A 26,820-nucleotide genomic window follows, 5' to 3' on the forward strand; every position below is an offset into this window, starting at 1 on the left:
CAAAATTTATACAGAGTTGATCTGGGACATTCAGAGCATGACTGCATATATTCCCCCTGAGGGCTTAGCCCTTTTCCTGAAATGCCCAGATCTGTACTTCTAACTAGTGCTGTAACTAAGACAAAAGCAAATAACCAAACTTTGAACAGACACCCTCAACTTATCCCTGTGTGCATTAGTTTACCTTTCAATCAATGTCCAGCCATTTAACTTGGAGAGGAAAGAAGACTCTCTGAACAAAAAATGGGGGGGGGGAACAAACCAAAAAACCACAACTGCTATGCAGTGGCTCGATTTGTATTAGCAGAATACTCACAACTTATTTGGTTGACAGTCTAATGATTCTTTTCATCTTTGTCAGGCCCATGCATGCTGGCATTACTGGTTGTGGCCCTCCTCCCTGAATTCTATGTCCAATTTCTTCCTTCTGGGGAAGACAAAAATCTCTGGTAATAGCTAAACCTGCTTTGGAGACAGATAAGAACTTCATCTGTGTCACACGTGCAGCATTTGGGACCAACTGGTGCATACCCAGCCCATTTAGGAGCAAAATGCAGAAAAAGCAGCAGGTGACAAGTTGTCCCATACAGCTTCAAAACCTGCAAGCTGAGTGCCCAGCTAGTCTGTGTGAACGTTCTTTTTACTACTTTGCTCTCAGCCTCCCCTGTCCCTGCTTTAGTTCACATGGGGATTATGGTTATCTTTCCAATAGCAGTTCTACAATGGAAATTGACTACAGCAGCATCGGTAAGGTCAGGTATATGGATGCTCTGGGAAGCATCCAAATAGCAGACTGGACCGGGCCCTTGATAACTTAATGAACAGAAGGAACCCTTCGAGCTGGTGGTTTCCCGTCGGCTTTTAAGTTCCCTCACGAGGCACGCTGCCACTCCAGGTCCCAGCTGTGGCTGCTCCCCTCCTCCGACAGGAGGCAGCCGCAGGGATCCGGGCAGCACGTCGGGGCTGGCCCGGGCGCTCTTGTGATGGGAGAGCCAGACCTGAGGGGGGCTGGCCTCTGGCATATGATTGACACCAAACTGGGTGAGGTTTCATGGTTTAAAAAAAAAAAAAAAAAAAAATAAGGAGAGAAGAAAGAAAGAAACAGGGCTAGCGCAGGGAACAGGGTAACTGTAGGAAGGGGAAAAGGAACTACACTACTGTAAGAGTAAGAAAGTCCTGCCCAGCTGTTTGCGAAGTTTAAGATTTCCTGTTTCCCCTGCAGCGCGAAGTGAAGTTTTCAGTGAGTCACCGCGGTCCCGAGCAGCGGAGCCACGCAGCCCGCTCCCCGCGCCGCCCTGCCAGCCCCGCCGCCGCTGGGGCCTCCCCACACTGCCCGCCCGGCCCGGCCCGGCCGCCCCCTGCGCCCCTCCCGCAGCTCGCCGTCTATGCCGATCAGGCTCCGCGATGACTCCCCATGTGCCGAGGAGCCTGTGGCGGCTGCTTCTGCGGCTTTCCTTCTGGGTGCTCATGGGCAGCTCCGTCCCTGCTCTGCTTCGGGGTAAGTGTGCGCCGGCCCGGTGCTCCTGCTTGACAGTTGCTGGGGCCGGAGGCAGGAGCGGAGCGAGGCGGCAGTGGGGCGGGAGGGCAGGCATCCGCCGCCGGGGAGGGGGACGCGGTTGCTACGAAAGTTTTGAGGCTGGAAACATTTCGGAAGAGGTAAGCGTGTTTGTTTGTAGCCCTGCTGGAAAGTAAGCGGGGAAGAAAGAACGAGCAATCTTGGGGCTTCGCGGCAAAGAATGGAGGGAAGAGGGGGAAAAGTGAAGATTTGGCAGGAAATGCATCAGGGTCTGGTCCGACCGGGGAGGCTGCTTGGGAGCCGACTGCTGGCCCCGGGGGTGACGGCTGCCCGACCCTGCAGCTGCTACGGCAGTTCCCACACCTGGAGCCGGGCCGCACGGCATGCCCGGGGGCGCTAGGCCCTGGGGGCACCAGGCTCGGGGGCCAGCAGCCGACCGAGGCCCGTGCCTCCTGCCCTCGTCGGTGCGTGCTCCTGGATGCAGGGTCCAGCCCCCGCATGGCTTTTGCCATTCCCTCTTGGGCCGGGGGCCAGCTCTCCCTGCGCACTCGGAGATGGGCTAAAAGGTGCCACCGCTGCTCCATGGCTGGAGCCGGTGCGTGCGGATTAGCAGTTGCTTCCCAAAAAGTTGTTCTGCTTTCTGCGTTCAGCGGAATTCAGCCGTGACTGTAAGCAGTTGGACTGAGAGTAGCAGTCCTTTCCGTAGCACTTGGTGCTCGTGTTGTTTGATTCACTGTTATTGACAGTTTACATCTTTTATTCTAACCCAGACATCCTTAGATAGGTTTTCGAGGCTGTGACTTGCAGTATTCTTTGCAGGATATTTTGGAATTTAGTAGAAGCTTAAAGTGTTGCTGTAAAAACCATGTCCCTGCTCTGAGGAACTTTTTGGTCTCTGTCCTGCCAGTACTAACCCACGTATACTATCTGGCATCTTTAACTTTTAAGGTTAGATGCTGAATCGTGTTGCAGCACAGCTGGTGAGCCTAAAAAGAGGACATCAGATTGCTGCAAAACTACATCTAAAACACTCTTGAAGAATTAAGTAGGTTTCTGAGATGTCTTGTGATATCACATATCTAGTTGCAGTTTTCAGGTAAGATGTGTGGACACCTGAGCTTCTACAAATTTTGCTTTGTGCCTTCTGATTCTCCCCTGTGGTCCATTCATAGTCAACAATGTTCTCAAAGTTGTTGCTAAAACATGAAAACATAAACTAGATAGCTTTTGTATAGCTGCTGCCAATTGCTATGTACAGTATGACTAACTTCATGTTTTGTTAATAATCCTGTCAAAGTCAACAGGTTTTACATACCTGCAAAGTTACTCATGGAAGGCTAGGGCAGATAAAGAAAACAGTTGAAGAATTAGACACTGTGTTGTCTTTGGGTTCAGATTTTTTCATTATTTTAAACTTGAGGTGTGTAGGTTTCTGTTGATCTTGATAACTTTGTTATTATTATTTCCGGTTAATAGAGATCACACTCAAATGGTGATGGCTTTTATTTTGATCCCAGGCCCATATTTTCTTTTTCTTTCAGATTCCAATCATAAAATCTTTAAATGAAAGAGTGCCTCTGTTGTTAATCTTGTGTTATTTATCTTTATGCCTTTTTCTTTTTTTTTCCCCCACTTAGCCAGTACAGACAGTCTCAAACCACAGGTAGATTTCTAAAATGGGCATAGCATGAGAGTTTTTCTTGCTTGTCATAGGTCCAGTGAGGATAAAAGATACATAGATTGCCTACAGTTCTGCATTTTTCATGCTGAACTTCATCCATACCCTACAACACTAAAACTGAGTTGACCTGTCAGATAATCTATCCCATAGCTCCAGATGTTGTTTCAATAATCACTATAGGATTCTATTGCATGCATAACTTTGAAGGCAGGAAGTGTGAGGTTTGGCTTGATACTAGTTGTTACTTGGCACCAAAATAAAAAATAGAGCTGACAAATGTTTTGTGGAAGACGAAGCAGAGGAAAGAATTACATACTTGGTAATAATCAATACCTCAGCAGATCAGTGGGGATGAAGGAGAAAGATGAGTCTCAGGTGAACCCAACAAGCATACACCTGCTTGCTCTGGTTGGTGAAGAGGTTAATAAAACACCCCCTGAAATTTTCATTTTAACATTCTTTACAGCAAAATATTAGACAGGAATGGCACATCCCCATAAAGATGCTGGACAAAACCACAACATCATTGACCAGGTCCAATAGGAACTATCTGCTTGCAAAAAGATGCTCTTATGTCCAGTCCTACACAGAAGGAATTGAATTTTTTTTTCTATGGAGCTGTGATTTTTTAAAATGATTGTGAATGCTATATTTGAGCACTTAAACAATAAATGGCAGTGAAAAGCAGCAGCTGCCCACATAAGAAATTGGCACTGCTGTGTCCAAGTGAATATGAATCTGTAATTTATCTTTGGGGTATCAAACCTAGAAATCTATTCCTTGGAACAATCTGTGTAATAATTTTCCATCTGTGAACATCAGGAACTGTTCAGCCAAACTCTACTTGCATTATGGTCTCCTTATTTTTTAAAAGCTATATTGTAGTCAGTTGGTTTTATAGTAACAAAATCGAATTTAGAGTTTCAGATATTTGCAAGAGGAAGGTATGAGAACAAACATCATAATATGACAGAACATGTTTGCAATGTGATTGAATCTAAAATGCATTCCTGTCCCCCATTATAACTGGCAAATTTCCAGTTATTTTAGGAGGGAAATAGGAGTACAATAGATATATTACTGCATCTTCTTCTGTTTATGGGCTCTCCTTGAATTCCAAGCCCTTTAATTCTGAGACTTTGAAAATCACTTCTATTTGAATACCATTTTGAGCTCCTGTAATATTCAGGTGGTGAATTCCATATAAGAATGGTTTCTAATAAAAAGTGATGAGCCAGATCTTAAGCCGCTGCTAATGAATGTCATTCCCCTAGCATCAGTAGAGCTACACAGAAGTCTCCTGAAACAGTTTAAAAAGTAATTTTAAAAAAGGCAATGGAATAATTCAGATTTTTTTTTCATATTTATAATATTTCTTCACTTGTTATTTATAAGCACATACTGTTGTATGGCCTACGTTTATCCGAGCAGCGCTGCGTCGGAATGAAATACTTCTTTCTGGGATAAACTGTTACAGTTTCAAAGATCTAGTGTGTTATAATGGTGGCTGATAAAAGTTGTCACGGTGATGAAGTGAATTCTGAATTTGAGAGAGAGATCATGTCAGGCTTTTCCAGAAGGAAAATTCTTCATGGTTTATTGTTTGGTTGGGTTTTGGGGTGTTTCTTTGGTTGTTTTCAGGACTAGGCTTTTAGGGGTTGGTCTCTTCTCCTGGGTGGCCAGCACCAGAACAAGAGGACACAGTCTCAAGCTGCACCAGGGGAGGTTTAGGCTGGATGTTAGGAAGAAGTTCTTCACAAAAAGAGTGATTGGCCATTGGAGTAGGCTGCCCAGGGAGGTGGTGGAGTCACCATCACTGGAGGTGTTTAGGAAGAGACTGGATGGGGCACTTGTTGCCATGGTTTAGTTGATTAGATGGTGTTGGGTGTTAGGTTGGACTCGATGATCTCAAAGGTCTTTTCCAACCTGGTTAATTCTATTCTATTCTATTTAGAAAGGAGATGCTCTTTTGGTGAGAGAAAACAAAGAAGAGTGTAGTGTCACTATAGCACCAGCTGGAGTTTCCCATGCCTATATTTGGAATGGGCTGCCCGGGGAGGTGGTAGAGTCACCATCATTGGAGGTGTTTAGGAGGAGACTTGATGGGGTCCTTGCTTGCATGGTTTAGTTGATTAGATGGTGTTGGATGATGGGTTGGGTGCGATGATCTTGAAGATCTCTTCCAACCTGGTTTATTCTATTCTATATTTCCTCTGCAGGGTGTTTTTGAAGATGATGTTTTTACATTTGTGACATGGGATTTTTTTATTTATTTTTTTTCCTCAGTAATGTATGTCTGTACTATATGTATTTTGCTAGCATCTACTGTGTCACGCTGTGTCACTCCTCTGACCTCAGAAGAGCTGTGCCTCATTTATGGTATAGCAGGAATGAGCAAAACTAACTGGTTCAGCTCAGTTTGTTACTGTCTTGGATTTTCCATAACGGTGCACTTGTATCAGCTAGGTATGAATTATTACCAGTAGTGCAATGACAGATTTTGATTTGAACATGATCCATGCAGTCTCCACACTGACAGGCATGGCTACAAATGAGCCCGGGGAAAATCAGGGCTTCGAGCCACCTTTGTGGCCCTATGATGCAGGGGCCAGAAGGAGGGAGGTGAGTTGTTACCATCCTGGTCTGCTCATGATTCCCCCTTTGGCACCTGGCGAACTGAGGACTGATGGGATGTCCTGAGGTGGGTGGGAGATTCTCACCTTTGCAACATGGGAGGGTTTTGACTCAGAGGAAGCAGCCAGATAGGCACATCCCAGTCATATCTCAGCTATGTAAACTCAGTAGAATGGGCTAAGATATCAACCAGTTCTGTGCAGATGTTGGAGAGTAAAAGGGATTTCCAGCATGGAGTAGTGGAAAGCCAGTAATGTTGTGGAAAAGAATGTTGGGTGAATCCTAGTCTGAGAGATTTAGTATTGAGATTGTTTTTAAGTAATAGGTCTTTAGCCTTAAATTTTGTTGGAGTTTGAGAGTTCATTGGGTTGGGGTTTTTTGTTTTGCTTTGGTTTGGGGGTTTTTTCCCCATGACAAAACACTTGTACTTTTTTGTGAGCTCTAATTCTGGAAGGTTAAAATAGACCAAAATAAATGAAAAGGAAATAAGGCATATTCTAGTAAAAAACTAAGTCCTTTTGAAGTTTAACTTCACCAGCAGGTGGAAGTGGTAAGAGTTAAATATTAATAAACAGAAGAGAAACTTCTTACTACAGGGCATAGATTGCTTTTACAGCGAGGAGCGGGCATGCACACTGCAGTAGGGCACTGCAGTTCAGGCAAATGCTGCTGATCTGTATGCCACTGTGAGCAATGACTTGATTCTAAATACTTCGAAGACTGGGTTCTTGGTGACCCAGCTAAGTCTTCGATGGTTATACTTTATAGTATTTCTTCATTGTAGTATAAAGGCAGAGCAGCAGCACTGGCATTGATTGAGTACAGCCATTTATATCCTTCTGCCTGAAAGAACACATATTTAATGAGTATATAGATGTTTAAGGTAAAATATGTAGAGAGAGTGAGCAATTTCAAATACCATCAAGTGATGAATAGCTCCTCCCAAATACCAGTTAGAACTAAAAAATTTCACCAGGAGTTGGTTAATTCTATATCTGCTGGTGACAGCAGGCCATCACTTCTTTGTGTTCATTAACTTCTAGGGATTTTTGGCAGAATTTAAATTGCAGCACGTATCAAGGACTCTGCCCTGCAGTCCATATGGATTCCTGACTCAGGGACTGATGTGTGTTTGTTTGCATTGGTGGGAAGTTTAGCAACTGTTTCAGATTTTAAGAAACAATGACCTCAGCAGTGGCAGGAGAAATATTAGGTGCCCGTTTGGTCACGTTTGTGCGTTTTCTTTTTGTACGCCATTTCCTTGTTCTTTATCTTGCTCTGAATGTCGTTGTGCTTGTTACAGCTGGAAATAGCTGTCCTCTTTTTTTCTTTTTTTTTTTTTTTCTTAATACACATTTTTAAAGCCATTGCACCTCTGGGAAGATTGTCTGGGGAAGAAGTAGTTTTCCTTTGCTCAAACATCTTTAGCAAGAACTTCCTGCTGGCATTTCTCCCTGAGTTAATCTGGTTAGAGTTAGAGCTGATTGAGAGGTTTTGACACTGTTTTTCATGGGAAAATGCTGATTTGTCAAAACTGAAACAATTTGTGGAAATGTACCAGTTTCCATTAAGCCTTCATCAGGAAACTTTTTTTCCCCCCCTAGTTCACAGTGGAATTTCTGATACAGAAAGATAGAGAAATTATCATTAATCAATAATAAGAGTAATCACTGGTCAAGGATGGAAGAATGACAGGAAAGATCAAGTGCCTGGTCTGACTCACAGAATGCACATTTGAATCTGGAGCTCCCCCTATCCATTCTCCCCAGGATATTGGATGGCTGTCATGCTCTTGTGCATGCATGCACAAACACCCCCACAGCAACCACTTCAAATGAGTTTGGTTTCCCTCTGGTTGCGAATATGAAAATGCATTAAATGTTACAGCTTTTCATGGGGTAGGAAAAACATTTTCCTGATACTGTTTTTTAGGTTGACCTGTAGCCATGTATTCATTTTCTTCTTGTTGGGTGGGAATGACAGTGCTCTGAATGATTGATGTTTTCTAGTCTTTGTTTCATATCATAATAACAAGCTGTATTCAGAAATCTCTGTCATGCACAGGAACCACAGTTTTTATTACTAACAGTCCTGATAGTCTGATTCCAGTTCTCTGCTCACCCAGAGGAGTATTTTGGCAAATATTTGACTGAAATGAATAGATTTCAGGACAAGATAAAGGAATCTGCTTTCTCACACTTAAAGCATCCTCTAGTTACAACACAGCAGACACATCACTACAGTGACATCCAGGGCTAACTTTGTGCCTTCAAAACAGCAGTCTGGAACTGGAGGCATTAGAAAGATGTCTTCTATTTCCTATGTATCTTTTGTTGGTATCTGAGGACTTTGGCCCATACCCTCAAAAGATCTGTAGCCCTGCTCTGTAAGTAGACAGATGGGGTTTTAAGATAAAGACTTATCAAGCAGCCAAAGCTATACACTCAGCCAGTGATTTGAAAATCACACCTGGTTATTTCTGGTTTGTTTATAGTCACCAGTACTACAAGTTTTGAAAGACAGCCTCTGCCTTCTGTGCAGCTGATCAGTTTCTCCAAGACAGGAGAGGGGTGTGGGCTTCATTTAATTCAACATTTAAACTCAGTTAAAAAAAGAAAAATAAAAAGCAAACAAAAATCCCCTGGTCCATGCTGAAGACATTAGAAAATCCATCTTAAGTTCCCAAGGTTATGGTGGCTCTATCAGGGCTTAGAGACTTCCTTCTGTTAGAAAAGCACGAGAATTTGAACAAGGCATATTCGAACAGCAGCAGGAAGGTTTCAGTCTTACTCCTTGGAGCAACATTTTCCGAGTAAAGACCCAAGTGTGGTTCTTACGTGCCTGGGGCACTTTAATGGCCCTCTTCTAAAACCAGCATTGTGCAAGTGGAATGCATGCAGGGCCAGATTGTCAGCTGGCATAAATCAGCTTTACTCTGTTGAAGGCAAGGAACCTGCCCTGATTTATACCAGCTGAGAATCTGGCCACAGCATAAATAATAGGCAACTGTATGTTATGAGGCTGTAATTCCCTTGAAGGGATTTCTGTGATATCACTCTTACAGGAGCCAGATCACTGATCCAGTTCTCTTTCGGGAAGAGAAGAACAATTTGATTGTGTTGTATTTTGAAGTCCTCAGAACATTAGGAAGGAGAAATTTCAGGCAGTCAAGGGAAAGAAGATGCTTCGAAACTTCTCGTAATATATCGTTAAAGATAAATGTATCATTTCTGCCTAGGAAGAATCATCTGAGGAGAATTTGGGAGGAAGGAGATTAATTTATTTGGGATAAGTTGTCCTATAAAAGGATAAATGTGTAAGAGAGAGGGTTTTGTAGAGACCAGGCCTTCCCTTCTGAAGCATTGTTGTAAATTTCCCAAGCTGTGTGAGAACAAACAAACAAGTCCTCCTCACTGATAAGCTGCTAGTGCTGGTGTAATTAATAAGGAAGCAAAGTGGAGAATGAGAGGTGAGGATTAAAGGGCAAACATTTCAGAATGTGGATGTGATTTTTAATTTTGTTTAATGTTTCCCCCTAGAAAGATGAATTTGGTATTCATTTTACTAACTTAGAAAGAAAAGGGGGTTCAGTTAGATCATCCAAGAGTTAACCTGTAATTCTTCTGGGTGTGAGTATTTTAGATGTGACATGCATATGAGCCACCTCCCTCCAGTTTTAATCCTGCAGTGGATTCTACAGCCCAGAATGGGAGTAAGCATATCATGTGTACACGTCACCTTTTGGCATGGTTCAGTGGTGCCTGGGGCTTTTTGGATGATAATGTGGTAATTTTGTAGATTTCATCTCTCTAACTAATAAAAGCATATTTTTGATTTTGCTGTACAAGAGGGTGAACTTTGAAACAGACCACAGATGATTACTAATATATTGTCATTTCTGGGTATTTTTAGGGAAAAAACAGAAGCAGCTACTCAGGATTCTTGTGTATCTTGAGATGATGATCAGATCTGATCCTTGAGGTCTAATTAGTAGCTCCGATAATATTGACGACTTCCTTTGTAAAGCTGCAGAATATCAGTGGGTGTGATAGCAGTTGAGGCAACAGTTTAAGAAAGGTCTTAATGCTCAAAGGGAGCTGAAATTTCTTACCATTTTGCCTGCCCCTCCTTTTTCAGTGTTACCTAGCTGTTCTGACCAACTTCCATGTGCTTTGGGAACTTTGTGGTTAGAGCAAATCTGAAGTCATAGTTACATCAGGACGTAGCACACCTTGTGCCCTGAAGAGTGCTCCAGAGACTAGTGTACATGAGTAACTAATATCCATTGAAGTGCATGCTTGTGGAAATGTGATAGATACAACTATAGATTTCCCTTTCCAGTTTTTCTCCAACTCTTTAGTCTCTTAAAATAGTCCTTTATTAGATAGTATCCACTGTGAAGTTTCAGACCACTGCTGAAGCAAGCTATGACAGTTTATTTTCCTTCAACTCACTGTAAGCCTACTAATTAACATGGAGTAGCATTTCTTATCAGACCAAGCCCAAAATTACATAAACTGCTTTTCTTTTGACCTCTTACCTTTAAATGGGCTGTACTGTAAAAATGTACACAAATAAGGATGTATCTTTTTCATTATATTATCAATAGTGGTAAGATAGAAAGACAAGAAAATCACATGCAAGAAGTTCAGCTTCTGACCAGTGCTGTTTCTGGAGTTCACATGACAAGTCAGTCTCTTCCTGCTCTCAAGATACTGTCCCCTCAGCTCTATAGCTATCTTATGCTTTCCTGTAAAGTAACTGAGTAGTGACTCCAGTGTGTCCCATTCTTCTTGAGAAACTCATAAGAGGGCACAATGAAGAAGTAAATCTTTTGTGTTTCACTAATGGGAAGAACATAATGAGGTTTTGAACAGCACAAATTTGTCAGTCTGTGCTCAGGAACCCATGAAGATTTCAAGAGAAAAGCTGTCAGATGCAGGTGGTGGTTGATCTTTTATTTTCTTTGGCTGATTCTGCCTACAAGTGTGCAGCAATTACCGTTCTTGTTTGTCTCCTGCACACATGGAGATCTGTGATTCTGCATTGACTCTACTGTGGCAGTTGGCCAGCTGCCCCTCTGGGTACCTTTCACCTCCTCACAGTTCCCATTACTGGTTTTCACAGTTGCATTGCCTCCTTTTCCTACAATAGGTTAGAGCCTATGCCCAGAAAACAGGAGGCCCATGGTCACAACACCTCTGTGCCTGAGAGTATCTAAACTTCATCAGTGATGGGTTCTGAGAGAAGGGATCCTTGCTGGTTGAGACTGGGCAGGGCCTTAGAGGCAGCACTCTACAGAGAAAGGGTTGATGCGTGTGGTCCCCTGAAGCATGTCAGAGGAGAAGAAAGCCTGTTCTCTGATAGATTCATTCATTATTCCAGCCCCTGCAGAGTGACTGATATTCTCTCCAGGGAGTTCACAGTACAACAAAGAGAGACTTTACATACAGAATCTTTTTTTCTTTTTTTTTTTTTTCCATTTTAAACTGAAAACAACCATTTCTCATCCTCATGAAAAGATCAGAGAGGACCATGTAAGAGTCATGACTTCGTAAGCCTCATTATTGAAGCTTTCACAAAGTAACTAGGTCAGTGATATGTGCTTCTGGGCTATTGAATTTCCCCACTTCCCCTCCGTCTGTTCTTTCATTTCCTAACCCAACTTTACCAGAAGGGAATGCCTTAAGTTAAAAATCTGGGAAGCTGATCCTTTCATTGCATTTGTAGTACTCTTGTCTGGCATGTACAATGCCAGGCCATTAGGCTTACAAAGCTGGTGTAGCCCAAGTTTGCATGTAAATAGCATTACCACATTGTCTGGTTGTAACTAAAGTCATATCTGCTTTCTCTTTCCCTCTGGGTAATAGAAATAGGAAGACATTCAGCAGGAAGAGATTGGTGAGGTATTCTAGAACAGGGAAAGCAAGCAAAAAGTGTTTCTTAATCTTTGATTTTCTTTCTCACACGCTCCTTACTTCTCACATTTTCTACTTTTGCCTTGGAGTTTATGCCTTTCTGGGGGCTTTGCTATTTCTACTTTCCCCTGAGGCCACACTGGTACCATGAATATTAATGCAACAAGAAGCATCATAGAGCTTCCCATATGTACATGTCCCCTGCCTTTAATGTGTATAAAGGAAGATAAAAATGTATTCAAATTAAACCACCAATATGTAGGAACATGGGATTCAGAATGAGGACTCAGGCATATCCCAAAGCAGATTTTGAGTTGTTTTAAAAATGGGCACTTGACCCTAAAAGGAAGATTTTGAAGTATCTGTGTTAGGCATGAAAACTCTCCTTTGCATGTTGGTGGGGGTTAGAGGCTCCTTCTTTTAAATGGGAGGAGGAAGCAAGACTTGGTGACTTTTAACTAAAAACAGCCTTTGCATCTTGACCTGTGGTTAAAGCAGTCAGCAAGGAAGTGAGAAGCCTGGGCCCTGTTTCCCAGTCTCTGGAGACCAAACCTAGATCTTCAGCTTCCCACGATTTCATCCATTGTATTTTTGATGTCATGATTAAACTTCAGTACACTTACTAGAATTTCTACAGTTTCCAGTAGTTCTGCTTAGCATGTGGCCAAAAAAGAAAAAAAAACTATGCACTGGTGTGTTAATTACAGTTTCTATAGACAATTATGGGACTTAGGGGAAATGAACAGAGATTGTTTCATCGCTGGTCTATTGTTATTGGGCAATTGAAGGTCAAAGAGAGTCATAACTGCTGTTATTTCTCAATAGAAATTCTGGATTATAGCCCTCAGAGCATCGAGAAATTCTCATCAGCCTCAAATACCCTGCCACGTTCAGTAAGATACAGTTAGCACTTTTATTCCCTGTTTTACTCAGATTAAGAGATTGTGTACTAAGAGCTGACAGGGAATAGTGAGGCACACGGAAGCTTGGGTAGCTTGCTTCATTTTGACTATTAAGACCTAACTCTTCCCTCAATTAGCAGAAGCATGAATAAAATATATGTAGATAACTGGTACCTCCCTTAACTTGGCTTTTCTGTTCTGGGTCCTGGTAGTAAGATTGGCAAGCATTTACCAACTAGTGAATTGAAGTCAGAAAAGCATTTGCCTTCTCCTAGGTGAAGGTGGTTAGCAAATGCTAGAAGCAATCCACTAATTATTTGAAATATCTCACCCTTGAAAGTTAATGACAAGGCACAGTTACCACTCTTGTAACCACATACCTAGAAATAGAAAACTAACAGAGAATCACAGACTCTCTCAGAATCACAGAATTGTCAGGGTTGGAAGGGACCTCAAAGATTATCCAGTTCCAGTCCCCTGCCATGGGCAGGGACCCCTCACACTACATCAGGTTGCTCAGAGCCACATCCAGCCTGGCCTTAAAAACCTCCAGGGATGGGGCTTCTACCACCTACCTGGGCAGAGTGTCTCTCACCACCCTCATGGTGAAGAACTTTTCCCTAACATCCAATCTGAATCTACCCACTTCTAGTTTTGCTACATTCTCCCTAGTCCTATCACTGCCTGACCTCCTAAAAAGTCCTTCACCAGCTTTCTTCTGGCCCCTTCAGATACTGGAAGGCCACAATAAGGTCTTCTCGGGGCCTTTTCTCTAGACTGAACAGCCTCAGCTCTCAGTCTGTCTCCATAGGAGAGGTGCTCCAGCCTTCTGATCATCCTCCTGCCTTTTCAAGCTGTTCCTTAGCATTAGTTAGACTATCCATACAACCATCACTACTCCCTTTAAAAGGTGGATTTTGTTTTACATTTCTGCTTTGTGCTTTTGAAATGAAGGTGTAGATAGCTTTGACTAGAGCAGTAATTTCCCCTTGATTGTCCTTAGGCCTGCAGTGGGTTAGGAAGGATGCGGTATTGTTTGTTTACTGCCTTATTAGCATTTTCAGATAAGAGTTTAATGTTAATGATTGCCTGCCTTTTGGAAATGATGGGCTGTTGTGGTTTTGAACATAGGAAGAACAACAAAGGAATTAGGAATAGTACCTACAGGTGCTGTTCCCTGTCTGGGTATAGATTTGGTGAGACACGCAGGCAGTTTGCCATAAGATACTACACATTACGTAGCACCAGTAACTGCCTCAAGGCAAATGTTAGGAAGTGCAACTGACCTAAATTTGCTCTCACAGCATACAAAGCTGTGGGTAGGAGAGCTCATGTGGAAGTTCACCACAATTAGTTGATGGAGAATAGGGTGTTGAGCTGTGTTAACTTGATACTTTATACCCTGCAGGGGTTGAGATTATAAAAGGTGAGCAAGCATCTATTCCAACAAATGAAACCTGTAGATTAATTCAGTCACTCCAGAAACAAGGTGTGCATTTTTAACAAATGGGATAATTTCACAATTACAGCCCTGCTAAGGAATGTGTTGGGATTTCTCAGTGTGAATCTCTAAATCAATAGACAAGGTTTTGCTTGTTAAACATATACCCACCAAAGTCAGAGCTTTTCAAAACTAACTGAGCAGAATGATTTGATTTGCAGATGGCCAGATTGGAACTATCATCCCAGTTCTTCCTGCCTCAGAGGTCCTGTAGCCTACAAATCTGTGATGCAGCAGGTTACTACCACCAGGATGGTATCACTCATATTCCTCTCAGAATTAGGACTAGCATCTCTGGTAGTAACAAAGAGTTAACACACTCTGCTAACTAACTCTGTGCAAGGAAGGATATTTCAAATATGCATGATTCATAAAATCTTGCATCCAAGGAATTGCAAAAATGCCTCTGTTCGTATGAACCACTTTCCTCTGGTATAACCTTAGTTATTACTGCATTTGGAAAGTTTGGGATTGTTGTGTTTTGTGAGAGCACTCTTTAAACCCTACTGCATTCTACATGAGCACAGTGTTTGTGAAAAATGCCAATGTGACGGCTTTAGAGAATGAGCTGCCCATGTCACTGAACAGTTACTACCAGAAACCATAACAAAGCATGCAGCTGGCTCCTGATGTTGAAAAGGATGCTGAGTAGTTCAGCTCATGGCCATGTTATGCACAACCTCCTCAATGACAGCTGTAATAGTATTTTCATTACATAATTATTAATCCATTTCATCGAGATGATCAAGGCATTCCATAGAAGCCCTTAAATATCCTGCAGATGATTTCTGATTTCTACAGATGAATAAGTGCCCTCCAGATGAAGGTGGATGATGTGCTGTAACCAATACATTCAATGACTAAACTGTTAAACATCAGCTGGTGGAATTTAACATAGCATCAGTCAGAAATCACAGATTAGCATCTGCTGTATATCTTATCCTATTAAATTTAACTAATACATCTGACAGTAAACATCTATCCTGTGCTGGCAGGATGAGGAATGTTATGCTGTCGCCAGAAATTAACTGGCAGCAACCATTTGAAAGTTTATTGTCATCATATTTCACTTTTCAAAGCAGAAGAAAAAAAAAAAAAAGTGTTAAAAGTAATTGGATGAAAATTGAGATACTCAGATAAAAATTAAGAGTCAATGAAAGGTTTGCTTCTGAGATGCTGCTTCAAACACTTATGTTTCTGTCAGCTTCTCAGCTTTCTCCCTGAAACAGTTTCTCCAACAGAAGTAATTGTTTTGTAGACACTTAGATTAGTTTCTTCTTTGTGATGTTTCTTCTAAACAAGTCTGTAAATGTATGTCTTGTCTTGGAGTGCTAGAAAATGACTGAAGATGGAGCTTGCAGACTGAAATAGTGAGTTTACTGAAATAATGACCATATCTAGAGCAACTGGGACGGGAAAATCCTAGAAATTCAGCTCCATGGGTATGTTTCACATGTACAATTTTAATCTGCCTCATCATAAACAAAGTGTAAGAGCCTACAGTCTCTTACACAGCTTCAAGCAGGCAGACTAAACATTGTAGACTGGCAAGTTCCTTCCCACTGAGTTGTGCCTAATGTTGGATTGTCCTCATCTTATGCTAGAATGCCAACCCTGCCAGGAGCTGGCTGCTGCAAGCAGTGAGTTTCGTGGTGGTGTATGGTGTGAGAATTGCTGTTCATGCAGATTTTTTGTGTCCAAGGCTAATTTTTATAATGTGAGGGCTTATTCGCAGAAGAAACTGTTCTTAGTAAAATACTCAGTTTTATAGTGTTGTGAATTAATTATCTGCACATGATTAAAAATGATGGCAAAGATAAGATCCTTTCAGAGAACTTCTGAGCAATGTATTCAGAGGTGAAACATCTATTTCAGAATGGACAGGTTTCACCCATGGCTTTGATTTTCTTTTAAGCCCAGTAAAATTTCATCCTCAAATAGAAATGAAGGAGCTGATTACTCTTCTCCATATTTCAGTGGGGTGATATTGCCAGCAAGTGATTCATAGTCTCAAAAGTGATTGGTGGGAGTCATTTGCAAATACATTGAAAGGGACACCTAATACCTGGGAGATACGTTAGCAAAGTTACTTTGGCAGATAAAGGAGATGTTACTTTATTGGTAGAGGTACTTCTTTATCAAGAAACCAGGTAACTCTCTAATGGCATGCCACAGCAGTAGGATTTTTGCAATCTAAATAGACCAAAGAAAGTTTCCCTAAGGTTAAATGTCATTAGAAAGGTGTATTTTTATGTATGTGCCCTTTGCTTAATAATCAGTATAGGATACCCATTAACATTTGTGGAAGCTAGATGCATCCATCAAGAGAATGTATATCCCCAGGGTATTACATTCTGTTATTCTGCTTCTTTCCATGTAACTTGACAAATACAACCATCCAACTTATTGAATTTGAGAACGATGAGTATTTTTCTCCCAAGTGATTCTGCTCCCAAGGGCTTGCATTTGAGTCTAACTTTCCTCTGATTTACCATTTCAGCTGTACTGATGGATTATGAAAGACAGCAATTTCTTTTTCATACTGAATTCTGACTCTGTCATTCAAAACTTGCCAAGTGGGGATGGAATGGTACATAAACATTATTTTTCTGGAGGAAAATGGCTACTCACAGTGAAAAGGAGCTCAGGACAGCATTTCTGCATAAACATGTTTGCCCATCAGTCCATTAGTGACTCTTATGTTTGTAAAGGATGTGGACTTGTTAAATGAGGCTTATTTGGGAACAGTCTCTCAAAGGAAGGTTGAGTTATATTCAGGTCTAGAGGAAGAAATTACATAGAATTCTGGTTTACCATAATTTGTAAACAAGTACCTAGTAGGAGCATCCTTTGGCCAGGGGCTGCACCTTACGTTAAATTCCAGCTCTCTCAAATATTCTTCAGGTTCAGAGGTCTTCAAAAAGCTAAGCAAAGTGAGATCTTCTATGCTTCTTACATTAGTAAATTGTCTTTTTACATTAAGATTAATCCCCAGGTCTGAAATTGCGAGTAAACACAACCATGGTTTTGTTTCTTTTCCTTGTTTGTTTGTTTATGGATGGGAGGGAGAGTGGCAGTAAATGCACTTTAAAAAAATCCTGCTAATACTCTCCTTTTATCTGGAAAAATAAATATTTAGAAATCCCTCTGAATCATGTAGCTGTGTGAGGATTGCAAGTTTGAAAGCACAGTTGTCTGGTTAATCCATTTAAATGCTTATTTTGAATGGGCAGCTGTGAGTCTTTGTGCACACATCCTTACTGGTGTGTTGTAAAATGCCGTGGAAGTTCTGGTTTGGTTCAGCAACTGACATGCACATAGGTAGTTCACTGCTGTACAGTGTAGAGACTCTTCCCATGCAGAGCACGTCTTTGCTTGAGATAGATGCAAGAACTATGGATGTAAGAGCTGTGGCTGAAGCCAGTTTGCTCTGTCATTTCCAATCCTAACTGCATAGGTTGCTGAGAACATGCTTACTGAATGTGCAGGTCCTGGTCAGAGGCACAAAGCACCTCCAACTTGTGACTTGAATATGCTTGTGAGAGGCCAACACAGAGGCACAACATGGAGTTGTGTGTGGAAAAAGATTGAGGAGCTTTAGATTGAATTCCTCTACCTAGGTAAAAATAAAACACTGAACAGCAAGACTGCAATTTACGTGCTTGAAACTATGCCATTGTACCTAAATCTTTTCATGAATTACACTATTCTCAAGCTGCACCAGGGGAAGTTTAGGCTTGAGGTGAGGAGAAAGTTCTTCACAGAAAGAGTTGTTAGCCATTGGAATGTGCTGCCCAGGGAGGTGGTGGAGTCACCATCCCTGGAGGTGTTCAAAAAGGGCTTGGACGTGGCACTTGAAGCCATGGTTTAGTAGTCATGAGGTGTTGGGTGACAGGTTGGACTTGATGGTCTCTGAAGTCTTTTCCAACCTTATTGATTCTATGATTCTCTTTGTGTCCCTCGTGCTCCATAATTATGAAGTATTTCCTATTTGTGAATGTGACACTTAAATCCAGTATTTAAATAGATGCAGCCCATTCAAAGTACTGTGTTACATTTTGCAAGTGCTTTTGATTTGCCTTTAAAAAAAATTCCAATCAATTATTTACATTTGCCTCCATTTGCCTAAAGTGTTCCTTGGCCTACAGCATCTTGCTTCCACTTTACAGAAAAGGAAGTGTAGTCGGAATCAGGCCCTTTGAATAGGAGATGAGCAATACAGGTCAGCAAAAGTTTGAGAGCAGAGGGTGAAACCTGGGCAATATTTTAGTCGAGGAGAATCCTCTGTAAACACAGGCAAATGGTGGTTTTGAATAAATATCCATCAGACTTTTCCCATAAAACAAAGCAGAATTGGGATGACTGGCTAAATTTTATTTTTGTGTCCATGGTACAGATCTTCAGCAAAACGAGATGTTTCACTTCAGACAGGATATTTGTGCTTCACAGTACTATCTGTTCCTTTTATACAGTCCTTTCTCTTGAAAAAAACAACCCAGTGTATTCTGAAAACAAGGCTTCTCTGACTCTTTCAGCAGCCTGTGAAGAGGAGTCATCTGCTGGATCTGTGTACTGCTGAGGAAACATTCACAGAGTAATACCTGGCTTCTCAGATGTCTCCCATAAATCTTGTTAACTGACTTGAGACACCAAAAGTACATTTTCTGCACTTCAGCATCAGAATAGCCTCCCATCTACTTTCATAGTGGATTTTAAAATCTATGGGTCTCATCTTGAGGTGCCTCTGCAGGTGTTTTGGGGGACATACATCAATCATTGAAGTGCTCCTGAAAGAGTAAAAAACCACACAGATGAGTCCTAGGCCAGTCCCATGTACCCTTGCCTAGCAGAAAAGAATAACTGCAGAGCTCTTATTTTCTCTTGTGAAAGGGTTGTCTCATCTCCTGTCTCAGAATAAGGGACATTTGAAAGAAGGCTCTGCACTGGTTTGAGACAGCAGCAGACAGCAGGTCTCCCACATCCCTGGCACAGTGAACAGCCTGATCTTGCCCCAGAGGCAACTTGAGCAGAAGTATGCCCTGATCTCAGCAATGCTTCTACTGTTGAAATTCACAGCTTTGCATTACCCTAGCTGTGGGTTCCCACTCCTCATACCACATTCTTTATTGTGTTTGTGTAGACAGATAGTTGTCTAGACTGGAGAGCTGTTCTGGGTCAAACTGGCCTTTTGGAGGGGAAGGAGGTTGTGGTAAGGTGTGGTCTGATTCCTCTGTGGGGGAGGAGAAAGTACCATGAATGATGTGAACAAATAACCAGAGCAGGAGAGCAGGGCTGCAGGTTTTTGAAAACTGAAACTGTAGGTATTTTCTGTGTGGCCTTGGTTAGAGAGAAGAGGAAAAAGGAGGATCTTTCATGTTCACAGTGTGTAAGAAACAAATTAGTTATCTTTATTAAAAGGGCCTGAGGACTTCTGCTTGAGGCAGACAATTGTTCTCAAAATACATGTTTTCTTACATCAGAAAGGAACAGCATCAAAAATTAGGTGTAGAAAGAGAGAATGAGTGTGAAGGAGGCTCTGCAATGGCATTGCCAGAGAAGAGATCTGCCAAGGGCTCTGGAAAGCTGTATGTGCTAAGAGTCTTTGAAAAGGGAAGATGGGTATGGCCTTGTGGCTTCCAAAACCAGTAAGGATAATGTGTTGGTGGTTTTAAGGGGATATTACTAAAGCAAATAAATGAAAAATAAAAGCATGAAATGGCAAATACAGGAGTGATACTTCTTCTGATTCACCAAGCAGCCTAGCTGTATCAAATATGACCTGGGGGAGTCAGCTGTAACTTTGAATGTTCAGGTTTGTATGGCCTGTCACAGTGTTAAGGTGTGTTCTTCATTTTCATTGCTTTAAAAAGCAAGCAAAAATCTCCCCCCCCTCCCCCCCCCCCAAACAAACATATTTCATGACCTTTTCTGGAGGTTCTTCTCTGAGACCAGAGAGGGTTTGAAAGTGCCTGCCAGTCTCCTGAGTGAACAGTATTAATAAACAGCTGCTTGTCTTTATTAACCCTTAATAAGGCACAGCAGCCATTTTTAGGTATTATTTACAGAGTTTCCTCTGCAATTTATTTATCTTAGTCTGCTCTTTTGAATACTCCAGAGTCCACTGGACGCAGATTTAGCAAGAGTTTAACTATAGCAAGAGTTTTAACTGTAGCAAGAGTCAACTTCAGCAAGAGTTAACTGTGCAGGAGAAAGGTTTTGGCTTTTTGCCACCCAAGTTGCTGCTTGCTGCCAGCGTAGAGATCAGTCTTTAAATTATTACCATTTTGCATTTGGAAGAGCTGAGTTTCTGCCATTTATTTAACCTTACTTATTCCTGTTGAAAATGCTGCAGGTAGATAGTCAAATAACATGAAAGCTTTTTCCACAGACTGAATTCACAGCTCTTGAGCTTATAGCTGATTTAAAGGTAATTGAGTAAACCACAACAACTTTGTCTGCACTAATTCTCAGTTCTGACACTGGCTGGCCTTGTTCCTAGTGTAACCCATAGTGGAGTAAATCAGCTTTAAAAGGATTTGAAGATCCATATGTAAAACTATAAACCTGCCACCCCTTTAATCGGGTAAACTCTTGTGGTGGTGTGTGTATGCCAGGCTGGCAGTTACCTGAGGCTGTTCAGAAATTTAAGTGTGACAAGACTATATACTAACTACAAGTAAAGCCCTGTAGGAGTGTCATTTGCCTTTAGCCAAGCAAATATGTTACTATTTTTGATTTCTATGCAGCTTTAGTTGTGCAGTGACCTGTAGGAGCTGAGGGCAGGGCTCAATCTCCACAGCACACCATGTGGCTGCCCATTCCTGTGTCACAGTGGTGAGCCAGCACAACAGTTGTCTGTGTAAGGGAGAAGTTGGATCTGTAGCCATGTGTTCAGTTACTCTGTCCATCACAGGTACCACAACTGCAATTCCCCGTTGGAAGAATGGCAAGGTTTGGCAATACAGTATACAAGGAATAGTTTGACCAACAGGACTAGGGATGGGATTCTGTCCCTGTACTTGGCACTGGCGAGACCTCCCTGTGTGCAGTTCTGGGACACTCACTTCAGGAAGGATATTGAGGTGCTGGAGGTGGTTCAGAGGAGAGTGATGAAACTGGTGAGGGGGCTGGAGGGAAAAATGTAAGGAAAGGCTGAGGGAGCTGGGGGGTGTTCAGCCTAGAGAAGAGGAGACTTAGAGGGGACCTTATCACTCCCTACAATTACTTAAAAGGAAGTTGTAGTCAGATGGGGGTCAGGCTTTTCTTCCAGTGACAGAACAAGAGGGCATGGTATGAAGCTGCACCAAAGGAGGTTTAGGTTAGATATGAAGAAGCACTTCCTCACAGAAAGGCTAATTGAGCCCTGGAATGGACTGCCCAGGGAGGTGGTGGAGTCGCTGTCACTGGAGGACTTTAAGAAAAGATTGGATGTGGCACTTGGTGGCATAGTTTAGCTGATGTCATGGTGTTAAGTCATAGGCTTGGCTTAATGATCTCAGAGGTCTTTTCCAGCCTCAGTAATTCTGTGAAACTCATAACACTTTTGAAGTTAGCCTCTTTGCTCTTACCACAGATCCTGATATGTTCTGGTGCAGAGATACTTAGTAGAAGATAAGGTCACTTGCCCTCTGATACAAACCTCAAGGCTTCCCTGTCTTTCTCCCTTGTGCAGCCTGTCCAGTGAGGATGTGCATAAAAAAAAATTAAATAAATAAATAATAAAAAAAAAAGGCAGCTAGATTTGGTTTTACATTAAGTAGATACCACAAGACAGACACTTAGGGGACAACACTTGCAGAAGGAATAACTTTAGGTAAGCAGCACTGATTATTTAAGAATATGATTAATTTTGTTACCATCTCACGGATTTTTCAGCCTTTCAGATAAACCAAAGTGCCAGGATGTGTCTCTATGGAATACTTCAGGGCAAATAGAAATAGCTTGGCCATAACATTATTAGGAAATGTCCTGAAGTACTGTTCTGGTACTGGGTGGACTCCTGAATGTCCCTGTTGGAAACTGAGAGTTTAATAAATAGGCCCTTGAAAATAAGATTGAATGACTCTTTAAGGTCAACATTCCTCATTTCTTTTGTAGTAAGATATCAAGGGAAGAAATCTAAGGTTTTGAAGGAGATATATATCTCTTTTAGGACAAATTATTCACCCTCCCCAATGCCATTATGAAGAATGAAGTACCCTACAGTATTTTGAAGAAGATTGGTGGTGGTGTGACTGTTGAGGAGGCAGCAGTGAAGAGGAGAGTGTTCCTAAAAACAGACTTTCTTAACTAACCAAAGGGAGAGAGATGATGGGTTCAGAAACTCCATTCAACCTGCTTAGATGATCCAACTGCATGATTTTATTCTGGTGAAGCTCTGAAGTTGAGAGTGGAGGAAAATTTGTGTTTTTCTGAGTCAGAATTGTTCCCAGTTGTGTGTATTTTGTATGTTGGGAGTTTTGCCACCGAGAGACTTTTGTCATGAAAAAAATTTTTTGCTTCCTCCTATATCAGAGAAATAATTGTATAATGCTTGAATGACTGCTGGGTAAGTTGGAAAAGTAACATTTGTAGGAAGCTGAACTGTTCGTAATATTTCAGCTCTATTTCATGTGAAGTAGTGGCAGCTTTCACTGGGCAGGCAAGAATACAAAAGCAGGTAAAGTTGCAAGATAGGCTTTTTAATGGACAGGTCAGAATTTGCTGTGCAGATGTCAGTTCTGAACCAGAAATGATGCTTATTCTAACAAAGCAGGAAAGCTGTTTTTCCTGATCTTTTGAACCAGAGGAGCATTGCTGTACTTGATCTTCACTGTGTATTTGAAGTCACAGAAGGAGTTAACCACCAGAGACAGCTTCCAGTAAATTCCAAAGTTAATGCATTATGCAGCAAAAAAAACTAGACCCTGTAGTCACAGTTGAATAAATTGACCTTCATGTTGTATCACACACAGTTCTCCAGTGCTGTATGCTGTTTACTGGCTGTGTTAGAGAGGCTGTGGGGTAAAAGTCAAAAGAAGATGAAACGTCCCTTTGAGTGCCCGATGGGAAGCCATCATTTAGAATTTTTTTTTTCAGCCTTTTTGCCTGGAGACAGTATTCTTTTGTTTCACCTACCGTGGAGTGCTAACAGTGGCCAAAAAATACAGATGAGAGCAGCAAGTTAAAAATCCACAGCTAAAAATCCATCTCGTTATTTGAAGCATCACAATAATGTTGGTTTCATTCCCTGTTTTCAGAATGTGTTCACACTTCTGCTGTAAGTGAGGAGCTGAGGTCTCATCACACCTGCACTCCTGGGCAGGAGTCACAGCAGCAAGCTCTATTCTTAGGCATGTTTGAGGCAGTTCTCCTGCACTGTATCGGTGAGAAGAGTCCGGCCCGTGGTTGAAACTGCTAATGATAGCTCTTTTGAAAGTAGTGGATAAAAATAGTGTTATTTTAATGCTTTAAATACGATAATTATTGTCAAAATCTCCAGCTTAGTATGCCGTTCCTCTCTTATTTTCTCTGGTTTTGTCCCTCCCTGCAGTTCCTGCCAGATTTGATTTTGTTTCTGTGTCAGTGCCTGCAGCAATCCCTAAAGCAAGTTTTGCCAGCTCCATTTGTTGTTAAAACCCAGGCACTTCCACTGCAGGGACAAGTTAAAGGAAGTTTCTAGCTCCTGCTGCTTTTCCTTTTGTCATCTACCTTTGCACATACCTTCCCCCACTCCTTGCCTGCCTGTAGATGGGAAATAGTTTCACATACTTCAGTGCAGTTCATCAGTGACCTTCCTGCTGTGAACCAATTCTTCTACCTTGGCCTTACTTTAGCTAGGGGTGGCCAAACTAGTGGCTAGATCTGGCTTGTCAGAACAGCTTACCTAGCTTGCCCTCTTCTTTTTAGCAGACTTCTCAGTCATGGCTGAAGAGTGGGTTGTAGCCTAGGGTTGAAGGCCTGTGGGTCTGGCCATACCCTTCTTTTCCCTCATCTCATTGTGGCTCTTTGTGATAGGAGGGGTTGTAAGGCTGTATATGTCTCCTTGCATCAGCAGTTGTATTGTTGTCATTTAATACATGTGAGTTGCATTTTCTTCATGATGGGCAAGAGCTGTTATCAGGTAGGGAGAAGCCATGACGTGCGTCATCTCCTCCAAGTACTTCATGAAGTGTGTTCATTACAAGGAAGTTATTTTGGTCTTTACCTTTTGCAGAGCCCCAGTGTTTAATCAGGCATGAATGCATCACAAAGGTCTCATTCACTTTGCAAGTAAAAATGCAATTGGTACACTTAAAGGCATATCTTTAAGTACTGACTAAGGCAGCTGTTGTGCCAATCCAGAAGGCTGAAGATCAAAATGAAACTGAAGAGGTGAAACACCTGAGGGGAGAAAAAACAGGGAGTAAGTTGCTAGAGGCAGACCAGGGTGACATCAGTGATCTCTGACTATATAAGGTTGAGGTGGAGAGATTGTGTCAAAGAACCCATAGGAATGTGGCTTTCTTGTGTCCTACCACAAGGATAGTTAATTGAGCTAAACATTTGTGGAAACTGTCTTCCTCTGACATGTTTTAGTTCCACATAAAAGATAGCTCATATTGGCTTTATAGAGACTGTCTCATCACTCTTTATAATCATTGTTGTTAATCTTAATAAAAACAGTCACAGAAGTCATGTGCCTATGGTAATCCTGGGTATTTACTGGGGTACATAATAGTTGAAATAAAGACTGTAATCCAAAGCAGTATCCAAGACAGAATGGACTGTGTGAGTTTATACTCATATAGTAAGTATGGGAGTATATATCACAGAGTGATACTCCACTTCAAATCACTAAGCCCAGAACTGGCAGCTATAGAGTATAAAGGTTGTTCTGAAAGCCTGGACCTACCAGACTTTGTATTCCTTATGTGGCTGCTTTAGTGTCTCTTCCATAATAGCCAGCCCACATGGTGGCTTGAGTGTTCCATGCATTTTAACTACATTGACTTGTTTATACTGAACTGGTTGGTTGAAAGCTTCATAGCCAAGAAACCAGTCTTTTATATGGAGTCCTCTCCATGGACAAGGAAGCAAGTAAAACTAAAATTAGGCTTCCTGTAGCAGTCAAAATAACAAAGCTAACTTTAGACAGTAGATGGCAAAAAGGAAATTTTATAAGACAAAGTGCACATTTTGGGATAGTGTCCTTCAGATGTGCAAATCAGTGTTTTCTCTGTTAACCTGTTTTTTCTTTTTCCTCCAAGCAAAATGACAGGTTGCTTCTGTCCACAGTTCAAGTGGCTTTAGTTGTCCAAATGGGAAAAAACCTTTAGGAAGTGGCTGACGGGGTATAAAATGCACACCAGGATAATCAGGCATTTTTAGACTTGGCCATTCAAGTTATTACAGGAAGAGAAGCAATCTTCCTGGTCATGAACTTGTTGCTTGTGGTCCCCTCTAGGGAATTACTGAATACACTTCACTAGGGAAGAACTCCACCAACTTGTCATTTTCCAAGCAGGATTTTGTTGATTAGAGATAGGTCTGAGTTCATGTGACTTGGAAGGACACCAATTTCCTGGATTTCTAAGCCTGCAGAGTCTAGTAGCAGGCTAAAAACAGAAGTGAGTGAAATTAGGGCTCATATCTGATGCCGGATTTCATCTCAGGCCCTTTGCAGGGGTTGATTTTGCCATTATCCTGATAGGAAAAAGTCAAACTTGGCTGTAGTTTGGAACTAGATAGGTTATTACAGTGGGTAAGTTGAAGCTACATTAATGAACAGTGCACCAACACCTGCTATAGCAATGTGACCATACTAGGGAAACTAAACTACAGTCTCACTTTAAATCAGATGTAGAAGCAGGGAAGAAACCCTAGAAATTTAACATTTGTGACCTTGCAGTGGATTGGTGCTTTACAGATAGTTTTTGGGTTGGTTTTTGCCTTTTTTTGTTTGGTTGGTTTTGGTTTTAGGGCTTTGTTTGTTTTTAATCAAGTTGCTTAGTTTGGAGGGCCCTTCTTGGAAGCGATCCAAACATACTTTCATCTGTTTGTTCCAGTGGGTGAGTCTTGGCAGAACCTGTCTTGACCAGGGATAGCATGGGAACGAGCCCTTCCTCTCAAGTGAAATAATGTGCTTTAATCAGTTTATCTAAGGAACCCCCTTCACGTGTCTTTTGGCTTCAATGCTGAAGGCATTAGAGAGGAGTGAGTCAGGCCTGTGACAGAAGCAACCATCGTGACACAGCTGCCCAGTGAAACATGGAGCCATGTGAGCTCAGAGATGAAAGCAGTGAAGGTGCAGTAAAAGCCTTTGCAGTTTGGGCAGCAGATGTCTTTCTTCTGTGTTCAGTTGTGAGTCACTTGCCACCCTGCTACAGGTTTCCTGTGTGACTTGGGTGAGTCACTTCATCTCTCCCTGTGGTGTTCATCCAGTTTTTTAGGACCATGGATTGTCTTTTAACTGGGTAGAGGGACAGTCCCTCATTATCAGATTGTTTTGATCATTACCAGAACCTACATAAATCATTGAAGCTATTATTTTTTTCAGCGTGTGGCAAATAAGAGGTACCATGCAGAAGAGAAGAGAAGTTTGCCATAATGATCTTTATATTAACACATTTTATAGCATACTAGATTCAAGACTTACTGAATTCTTACCTCACCTGCTTCGATGATGCTTTGTTCTTTGCATGGCTTCT

General features: G+C 41.8%; 1 protein-coding gene across 1 annotated transcript in view; it reads left to right on the forward strand.

Moving 5' to 3' along the window:
- The first annotated feature begins 1,116 nt into the window (after positions 1–1,116).
- The window catches only part of TGFBR2 (transforming growth factor beta receptor 2), a 58,568-nt gene continuing 32,864 nt past the window's right edge, over positions 1,117–26,820 (forward strand). Inside the window, exon 1 of the mRNA XM_054160935.1 lies at positions 1,117–1,498. Within this exon, the coding sequence (XP_054016910.1) occupies positions 1,405–1,498 (94 nt within the window). The 5' untranslated portion in view covers positions 1,117–1,404. The remainder of the gene's footprint in view (positions 1,499–26,820) is intronic.

Source organism: Dryobates pubescens, chromosome 4, assembly GCF_014839835.1.
Source record: "Dryobates pubescens isolate bDryPub1 chromosome 4, bDryPub1.pri, whole genome shotgun sequence".
Classification (NCBI taxonomy): Eukaryota; Metazoa; Chordata; class Aves; order Piciformes; family Picidae; genus Dryobates; species Dryobates pubescens.